The following is a 10,683-nucleotide window of genomic DNA, read 5'->3' as shown; positions in this document are numbered from 1 at the left end:
ATATACGGTATATATATATATTTACACAACTTGAATGTTATTTATATTAATTGATTGTATTACAGTAATACAATTAATTAATATAATTAACATTCATGTTGTGTACGTTCACATTTACCCTGTCTCAGCTCATCTGCTGCTGAAACCTTCATTCGTGCCATTGTGACTAGGACAAAGTCAGCATGGCTTTATGAAGGGGAAGTCATGTCTGACAAATTTGCTTGAGTTCTTTGAGGACATAACGTACAGGGTGGATAAAGGGGAACCAGTGGACGTAGTGTATTTAGACTTCCAGAAGGCATTCAACAAGGTGCCACATAAAAGATTATTGCTCAAGATAAAGAATCACTGGATTGGGGGTAATATTCTGGCATGGGTGGAGGATTGGTTATCTAACAGGAAGCAGAGAGTTGGGATAAATGGTTCATTCTCGGACTGGCAACCAGTAGCCAGTGGTGTTCCGCAGGGGTCGGTGCTGGGTCCCCAACTCTTTACAATCTATATTAACGATTTGGAGGAGGGGACCGAGTGTAACATATCAAAGTTTGCAGATGATACAAAGATGGGAGGGAAAGTAGAGAGTGAGGAGGATATAGACAGGCTGGGTGAGTGGGCAGAGATTTGGCAGATGCAATACAATATTGGAAAATGTGAGGTTATGCACTTTGGCAGGAAAAATCAGAGAGCAAGTTATTATCTTAAAGGCGAGAAACTGGAAAGTACTGCAGTACAAAGGGATCTGGGGGTCCTCGTGCAAGAAAATCAAAAAGTTAGTATGCAGGTGCAGCAGGTGATCAAGGAGGCCAACGGAATGTTGGCTTTTATTGCTAGGGGGATAGAATATAAAAACAGGGAGATATTGCTGCAGTTATATAAGGTATTGGTGAGACCGCACCTGGAATACTGCATATAGTTTTGGTGTCCATACTTAAGAAAAGACATACTTGCTCTTGAGGCAGTACAAAGAAGGTTCACTCGGCCAATCCCGGGGATGAGGGGGTGGACATATGAGGAGAGGTTGAGTAGATTGGGACTCTACTCATTGGAGTTCAGAAGAATGAGAGGCGATCTTATTGAAACATATAAGATTGTGAAGGGGCTTGATCGGGTGGATGCAGTAAGGATGTTCCCAAGGATGGGTGAAACTAGAACTAGGGGGCATAATCTTAGAATAAGGGGCTGCTCTTTCAAAACTGAGATGTGGAGAAACTTCTTCACTCAGAGGGTAGTAGGTCTGTGGAATTTGCTGCCCCAGGAAGCTGTGGAAGCTACATCATTAAATAAATTTAAAACAGAAATCGACAGTTTCCTAGAAGTAAAGGGAATTAGGGGTTACGGGGAGCGGGCAGGAAATTGGACATGAAGCTGAGTTCGGATCGGTCAATGCCCTGTGGGTGGCGGAGCGGGCCCAGGGGCTGAGTGGCCGGGTCCTGCTCCTACTTCTTGTGTTCTTTAGATTTGAGGTTAGGATCAGATCAGCCATGATCTTATTGAATGGCGGAGCAGGCTCGAGGGGCCGATTAGCCTACTCCTGCTCCTATTTCTTATGTTCTTACCTCTAGACTTGATTATTCCAAGTCTCTCCTGGCTGACCTCCCATCTTCCACCCTCCATAAACGTCAGCTCATCCAAAATTTTGTTTGAAAATCACTCCTGTGAAGCGCCTTGGGACGTTTTATTACGTTAAAGGCGCTATAAATGCAAATTGTTGTTATAGTACATCTCTTATACGTTGTTAATTGGAGATACATCACTATTTAGAATACTTTAACGGATATAAACGTTATCTACTTTACGACGGTAAAGTACATTTAATTTAATTTACGTGGGATATGTTCATATGTGTCGCATATATTGTATGTTAATATATTTTGTTCGTGGAATTTAAATATAGATATAACTGCATGAAGTACAGTATTTCTTTGATAGATATTTATGAACAGGATTTCAATCTAAGTAACTCCGCTGTAATTATTTTGCAATGATACTTATCGCCTTTGTTTTTTCTTGTTGTACTTTATCTTTGATGGCTTTAATTTGTAAGTGTGTCAATCTTGTCTATTTCTCCAGCTTGTGCTCTCTGCGGAGCTGGTTCAGATCAGAGGAAAGCTCTCCCACTACCTCCGCTGCTAATTGGTTCTTTCTCCTTAGACTATCTGCGGTTAAGTACGAATCGTCCCTTCCGATTGGCGGCGCTCCCTGTCAATCAGAGCAATGGCTGGTCGTGTCTGGAGTCAGTGACGATTGTCTGCTACAGTGAGAGGCACTCAGACAAAAAAAGAGACGATTACTAACATCGAAATGGTAAGTGAACAGTAAAAACGTGTGGATGTATATGATATGATTTGCTTTATTAGTTCGAATAACACTGTCATTACAATGGAAAAAAAAACGAAGGGACTATTCAAACGCATTGCACGAGAAAGGATTTTTTTTGCCTTTGGAATTTATTTCTCTTCAATAAAATTCAGTTTTTTAGTTTTCTCACTGTACCTCTCATAACCATAATGTCCGTGCGTTGGAAGAGGAGCAGAGGAATTTTAAATTGCTCAAAGTGACAGCAATGCAAAAAATGGAGCTGATGATAAAAGCAAAAACAATTTGGTTGGATGTTTGTAAATATACGTGTTGGTTTTTCGGCTGGTTTATTCACTGACCCTGGAGGGTTAGACGCTTCCCCAGTAACTACTCCATTCAGCCACTGTTGGTGCTACACTTTACCGCTGTGCTAATGTATTTGAATTTTTGGTGTAATTTCCCGGAAAAATCAAATATACTGCAATTCTTTCTTTTATTTACAGTATGGTTTCGTAAATCACGCTTTGGAATTATTAATCCAACGCAATTATGGACCTCTGGTGTGGGAAGATATCAAGTAAGTGATGGCATACAAACAAAAATGAACCCAGAATATTCTAAACCGAGTTACAGTTATTGCCCCTGCTTTACATATTCACATTCTACCACGTCTTGTGTAAACACACGGTTAAACGTGTTTCAGGATGGTTTGAGTTTGAAAGTAACTAAATTGGTTTTATCAGTATCCGGAATGAACAGACACAATTTGTGAATCCACATGCGCCGATCTCGGTAATAACGAGAACCCCTGTGTTGACCTAGAAATCAATTGAGCAAGACTTCGGATACATCGAGGGAAAACACGCTTTCCTTTCGTTTAAGTAAAGGATGCAGTAATGTGTGTGTCGTTTCTTGTGTAGCGAAGACTGCTGGGGCACTGAAAAAAATAGGCACATGCTATCTATATTCAGTTCTATTTAGTCATTTTGCTGTACAAAAGCTTATTATTTTCTTGTGTTAAAAATAGTTACATTTCAGATTAAATGAACATGAAGCTGCCAGCCATTTTATATCACTGATTTTACAACATTATTCCTAATATGCTGGTATGAAGATGAGAGTTGTAGAGATGTATGTTTTCATTCCTGCCAGGGCTGTGATCAATACAGAAGCAATTGGCCAAGAGCAGTAAAAGTATAGAGGGTGTTGAGGTGTGTGTATGTTTATGGCCCAAATACACTCAGATGTACTGAGTCCATTTTGAATAATCAGCTATGTGAAGAGAGAAGACCAAACAGCCCTTCACTCTGCCTACCACATATCACAAAAGGTTATGATTGCAATGTGAAATCCTCAGTCTTGATGGTGTTGTTCATAATAGTAGACTTAATTTTTCCCTCAAAAGCTGTTAAAATGTTCAATACATATGTGAATTGCGTAAACAAATTTGGTTTCATTTTAATTTGGTATAATTTTCAGATGTATCAGGGCCTATACTCTCTGGAGTTTAGAAGAATGAGAGGTGATCTCATTGAAACATATAAGATTATGAGGGGGCCTAACAGGATAGATGCTGAGAGATTGTTTCCCATGGCTGGAGAGTCTAGAACGAGGGAGCATAGTCTCAGTATAAGGGGTTGGCCATTTAAGACTGAGATGAGGAGGAATTTCTTTACTCAGAGGGTTGTGAATCTTTGGAATTCTCTACCCCAGAGAGCTGTGGATTCTCGCCCTACCTACAGTGCAGCCATGCAAATAATGGGTTTAGACCAGGATGACATCATACGTCCTAAATCACAACATTCTGTCAGTCTAACTGATGTCACTATAAAACACGGGTAACGTGGACCAGCAGCTGAGGAAGGCGGTGACCTTAAAGGCAAATTGCTATATTTTATTATTCTGCTAAATAGAGGCTTACAACTTTACTTTGGTTGGTCTTTTGTCATTTTTTTTTGCTCTTTACCCCAGTTTCTTTTAGAAGTGTCTTTGAATACTATTTCATATTTCAACAATTTCCCTAAAATGAAGGGGAAGGTTGCAAAATGTTTTTTTTTCCCCATGGGGATTCCCATCTTTATCATCTTCCTCAGCTGCTGGTCCACGTTACCCGTGTTTTATAGTGACATCAGTTAGACTGACGGAATGTTGTGATTTAGGACGTATGATGTCATCCTGGTCTAAACCCACATTTGCATGGCTGCACTGAAGGTCGGGTGAGAATCCACAGCCCTCTCGGAGCCAGACTTATAAAGCAGCACCATGGGAGATCTAGACCCCCCCTACAGATACCCAGCCACCAAGGTGTATAGCTCCAGTATATATCAACAGCAACAACATGTATTTATATAGCATCTTTAATATAGAAAAATGTCCAAGGTGTAACAATATACAAGATTTGTGTCAAGGGACCTCTGTATTCTGTGAGACATGTGCAGAGGTTCCTGGAGTTGCAGGATGCTCTGCATAGTGGAGAAGCCCACTTTGATAGTGATGGAAAGGATAGCATTGGACTCTGCCGCAATCCCTACCATTTATCGCACATCTTTGGAGAGTTTCTGCGGTACATTCATATAGTTCTGTTGATTTACAAGGATTTCTGTCTTCATGGCGGGACCACTGAGATCATTGTCTGGATGCTCAATAGCCGTGGCTTGACATTTTCTAAGAATCCACTCAGGGGCATCATGCTCCACCTCCAATACCTCATCCTCTGGCTTTCTTGTGAATTGCAAATTATCTTTTATCAATTCCTCATCTATACTATCTATATCATCCTGTGTTAACCTATCTAGCCTCGAAAGTGAAAGTGATAGGGTTCATAATGGAATGGGCCAATATTTGCTGGCAGTGCCAGATGTTGAAGGTTCTGTCATTGGTTCTGTCTATCTCTATGCAAAAAGAAGGAACCAGTGCCAGAACCTCCAATATCTTTCTTGTTTCAGGCTCCTGTGGAGGTAAGAAGAATGAGAAATGTTTTGAGTTTCCTACCATCTACTTTTTCTTCCTGTTAGGTTGATAGAGGGGTCTTCACAGAGTATGAGCCTCAAAAAAGCGAAACTGTTTCTAATCTTTGACCATTAGCACTTGGTCAGCACAAACCATCCGTGTGTGCAAACCTCACGTCCCCATTCCCTACAGCATTAGCTGAGTGAGTTCCCAGAATTTGGTTTGTCTCCTCCTCCTGCTGTCATCTGTCCTTCTTGGGAATTATATGCAATCTTTCCCTGCATGACTAACAAATACTTATTATCATCACTCACAAGACGGTTGACTTTGACAACTGTTTGAGAATTCTCATCACTTCTCTGAAGGAATTCTCACCAAAGTACTGAGGCTTCAGTGGGCATGCATGGATTGCAGGATGCTTTACATATTTAATTTAAGACTTCCATGTTGTAAGAACATATGAATATAAGAAATAGGAGCAGGAGTAGGCCATACGGCCCATCGAGCCTGCGCCACCATTCAGTAATATCATCGCCGATTTTCGACCTCAACACCACTTTCCCGCCTGATCCCCACATCCCTTGATTCCCTTAGAGTCCAAAAATCTATCAATCTCAGTCTTGAATATATTCAACGACATCCACAGCCCCCTGGGGTAGAGAATTCCAAATATTCACGACCCTCTGAGTGAAGAGATTCCTCCTCATCTCAGTCCTAAATGTCCGAACCCCTTATCCTGAGACTATGTCCCCCAGTTCTAGACTCTCAGCATCTACCCTGTCAAACCCGTGTAGAATCTTATATGCTTGAATGAGATCACCTCTCATTCTTCTAAACTCCAGAGAGGATACGCCCATTCTACTCAATCTTTCCTTATAGGACATCTCTCTCATCCCAGGAATCAATCTAGAGAACCTTTGTTGCACCACCTCTCAGGAAAGTATATCCTTCCTTAGATAAGGAGACCAAAACTATACACAATACTCCAAGTGTGGTCTCACCAAAGCCCTGTACAATAACAGCAAGACTTCCTTACTCTTTTACTCCAAACCCCTTGCAATAAAGGCTAACATACTATTTGCCTTTCTAATTGCTTGTTGCACCTGCATGTTACTTTCTGTCTTTCATGTACAAGGACACCCAAATATCTCTAAATACCAACATTTAATAGTTCCTCAACATTTAAAAAATATTCTGTTTTTCTATTTTTCCTACCAAAATGAATAACCTCACATTTCCCCACATTATACTCCATCTGCCACCTTCTTGCCCACTCAATTAACCTGTCTATATCGCTTTGCAGAGTCTTTGTGTCCTCCTCGCAGCTTACTTTCCAAACTAGCTTTGTATTGTCAGCAAACTTGGGTACATTAGAACCATAGAAAAGATACAGCACAGAAGGGGCCATTCGGCCCATCATGTCCGCGCCGGCTTGAAGAACAACCAGGTGCCCATTCTAATTCCACCTTCCAGCATCCGGTCCATAACCCTGCAGCTTACAGCACTTTAGGTGCAGGTCCAGGTACTTTTTAAAAGAGTTGAGGATCCCTGCCTCTACCACCAATTCGGGCAGTGAATTCCATACACCCACCACCCTCTGGGTAACAATGTTTTTCCTCATGTCCCCTCTAATCCTTCCGCCAATCAACTTAAATCTATGTCCTCTAGTTCTTGAACTCTCCGCTAGGGGCCCCTCATAATTTTGTACACCTCAATCAAGTCACCCCTCAGCCTCCTATGCTCTAAGGAAAACAACCCCGGCCTATCCAATCTTCCCTCGTAGCTGCAATTTTCAAGCCCTGGCAACATTCTTGTAAATCTTCTCTACACTCTCTCCAGAGCAATTACGTCCTTCCTGTAATGTGGTGACCAGAACTGTGCACAATACTCCAGCTGTGGCCTTACCAGTGTTTTATACAGTTCCATCATTACATCCCTGCTTTTATATTCTATACCTCAGCTAATAACGGAGACCATATGCCTTCTTCACAACCTTATCTACATGTACTGCCACCTTCAGGGACCTTTGCACATGCATTCCAAGGTCTCTGACTTCCTCTATCCCTCTCAATATATTCCTGTTAACTGCGTATTCCCTTTTACTGTTTGCCCTCCCTAAGTGCATTACCTCACACTTCTCCGGGTTGAACTTCATTTGCCAATTTTCCGCCCACTCCACCAACCCATTGATATCTTCTTGGAGTCTACAGCTGTCCTCTTCACTATCAACTACACGGCCAGTTTTTGTGTCGTCTGCAAATTTGCCAATCATGCCCCCTAAATTCAAGTCCAAATCATTAATATATACCACAAACAGCAAGGGACCCAACACTGAGCCCTGTGGCACACCATTGGAAATGGATTTCCATTCGCAAAGACATCCATTGACTTTTACCCTTTGTTTCCTGTTACTGAGCCAATTTTGTATCCAATTCGCCACATTTCCCTGTATCCCATGGGCTTTTACCTTTCTGACCAGTCTGCCATGTGGGACCTTGTCAAATGCCTTACTAAAATCCATGTAGGCAACATCCACTGCACTACCCTCATCAATCCTGCTTGTCATTTCCTCAAAGAATTCAATCATATTTGTAAGGCATTTGTAAGGGTGATACCTATAGATCTGTGAATTCACTTTTAGGAACATAGGAACAGGAGTAGGCCATTCAGCCCCTCGTGCCTGCTCTGCTATTTGATAAGATCATGGCTGATCTGTGATCTAGCTCCATATACCTGCCTTTGGCCCATATCCCTTAATACCTTTGGTTGCCAACAAGCTATCTATCTCAGATTTAAATTTAGCAATTGAGCTAGTATCAATTGCCGTTTGCGGAAGAGAGTTCCAAACTTCTACCACCCTTTGTATTTTAGGGTAAGTATAGATCTCCTTTCTGAAATGTACAAAATATGTATTAATGGCAGCTTGCAGCCATCACACTTACCTTTTCTGACCTTGTGGGGCCTCCTTCATTGGAGAGCGATCCTGGAGATGCGTTGCCATTCACTACCTGTGCCATTTCCTTCCGCGTGGCCCTCGCTGCTGTATTAGCAGGACTCTTGGCATCCAGTCTCACTATTTCATTCCCCCCTCCATGACTAATTTCAGTCAGAATCATATTTATGTCACACTCTGAGGCTGTCCAAAAGCCTAAGGTACACAGTGCTAAGTATGGATGAGGGAAACCATTCATTCCTTTTTATGTCGAAGTTCATGACCCCCTCATCACATCCTCACCCAACCTGTGCCAACCTGTGAATGATGACCAGCAGGGACATTCTTTAGTTAGCGCTGCCACCTGGTGGCTACCAAGATAGTGATAGTCCTCAATTATACCACACCATCAGATGTCGCAGAGGTTAGCTTCTATTTTGTTCACAAAAGGTGCAGGGCTTCTACCAACTTGTGTGGTTCCTTAGGATTTAAGGAATAATCACTTGTATCTATGTTGCTGTTTGGCCACATTCCAGTAATGCTATAGTATAAATTAAAAGGGTTTTCACTCCCTTAATGTGCAGATGGTGTCTGACTGCAAACTTTTGGATTTTGCATGTTAATGATCTCTTTTTTAGGAATTCCAGTGATTCATATATCTCACGCCCCTACATATAAAACCCAGAATCTCATTTAAATGACTCCTGAAAATTCATGGATGTATCATCCACCACTTTCCCTTTATCGAAAAATTCAATGAAATTAGAGAGGAAAGAGCTGACTTTACATATATATGCTGACTGTTCTTGACTAGCTTATGCCTTTGTAAATATTCACTAATTTCATCCAATACTATGGACTCGAGAGAACAGATTTTATGAATTTGTGCTCCCAATGTGAAGCTTCACATGCAAAGGTGCAAATTCATAACGTCTATCTTTATTCACAATCATGTAAGACTAACTGTCCTATAATTTATTGGATTAACCCTTTCCACTTTCTTGAACAGTGTTATAACATTTATCACCCTCCACTTCTTTGGCACAATTATGGTTTCCAAAGATCTTTGTAAAGTTACAGTTAATGCCTCTGCTCTCTCCTCCCAGATCTTCTATACCATTTGGGCCTGTTATTTTTCTACTTTCAGTCCTATTAACTTTTTTGGAACATTTATCTCCATTGATGGCCCTTCCACATCATCCTCAGATACTTCCACAGTCTGACTTTCACTTTCTTCTGTAAAAACTGAGGCAAAATATTTATTAAGCATCTCTGCTATTTCCTTGCTCACAAGATCTGGTACTGGGTTGTTGGAGCTAATACCTTTCACTCACTGAGACTGTTGGAGGAAATGTTTTCAAAAACAAGTTTTTTTTCATTCATGGGATGTGGGCGTTGCTGGCGAGGCCAGCATTTATTGCCCATCCTTAATTGCCCTTGAGAAGGTGGTGGTGAGCCACCTTCTTGAACCGCTGCAGTCTGTGTGGTGAAGGTTCTCCCACAGTGCTTTTAGGAAGGGAGTTCCAGGATTTTGACCCTGCGACGATAAAGGAACGGCGATATATTTCTAAGTCAGGATGGTGTGTGACTTGGAGGGGAACGTGCAGGTGGTGTTGTTCCCATGTGCCTGCTGCTCTTGTCCTTCTAAGTGGTAGAGGTCGCGGGTTTGGGAGGTGTTGGCGAAGAAGCCTTGGCGAGTTGCTGCAACGCATCCTGTGGATGGTGCACACTGCAGCCACAGTGCGCCGGTGGTGAAGAGAGTGAATGTTTAGGGTGGTGGATGGGGTGCCAATCAAGCGGACTGCTTTGTCCTGGATGGTGTCGAGCGTGTTGAGTGTTGTTGGAGCTGCACTCATCCAGGCAAGTGGAGAGTATTCCACCACACTCCTGACTTGTGCCTTGTAGATGGTGGAAAGGCTTTGGGGAGTCAGGAGGTGAGTCACTTGCCGCAGAATTCCCAGCCTCTGACCTGCTGTTGTAGCCACAGTATTTATGTGACTGGTCCAGTTAAGTTTCTGGTCAGTAGTGACCCCCAGGATGTTGATGATGGAGGGATTCGGCAATGGTAATGCCGTTGAATGTCAAGGGACGTGGTTAGACTCTCTCTTGTTGGAGATGGTCATTGCCTGGCACTTGTCTGGCGCGAATGTTACTTGCCACTTATGAGCCCAAGCATGGATGTTGTCCAGGTCTTGCTGCATGCGGGCATGGACTGCTTCATTTTCCGAGGGGTTGCGAATGGAACTGAACACTGTGCAATCATCAGCGAACATCCCCATTTCTGACCTTATGATGGAGGGAAGGTCATTGATGAAGCAGCTGAAGATGGTTGGGCCTAGGACACTGCCCTGAGGAACTCCTGCAGCAGTGTCCTGGGGCTGAGATGATTGGCCTCCAACAACCACTACCATCTTCCTTTGTGCTAGGTATGACTCCAGCCACTGGAGAGTTTTCCCCCTGATTCCCTGATTCTTAACCATTTAGAAGTGATTTACCCCATGTGG

At 42.4% G+C, this 10,683-nt stretch overlaps 1 protein-coding gene across 1 annotated transcript in view; it reads left to right on the top strand.

The window, feature by feature from the left end:
- Nucleotides 1-2,214: 2,214 nt before the first annotated feature.
- The window catches only part of gucy1b1 (guanylate cyclase 1 soluble subunit beta 1), a 145,633-nt gene continuing 137,164 nt past the window's right edge, over nucleotides 2,215-10,683 (top strand). Inside the window, exons 1-2 of the mRNA XM_067969961.1 lie at nucleotides 2,215-2,304; nucleotides 2,802-2,875. Of these exons, the coding sequence (XP_067826062.1) occupies nucleotides 2,302-2,304; nucleotides 2,802-2,875 (77 nt within the window). The 5' untranslated portion in view covers nucleotides 2,215-2,301. The remainder of the gene's footprint in view (nucleotides 2,305-2,801; nucleotides 2,876-10,683) is intronic.

This window comes from Heptranchias perlo, chromosome 1 (genome assembly GCF_035084215.1).
Source record: "Heptranchias perlo isolate sHepPer1 chromosome 1, sHepPer1.hap1, whole genome shotgun sequence".
Taxonomy (NCBI): domain Eukaryota; kingdom Metazoa; phylum Chordata; class Chondrichthyes; order Hexanchiformes; family Hexanchidae; genus Heptranchias; species Heptranchias perlo.
This window is presented reverse-complemented; position numbering and strand designations above follow the sequence as displayed.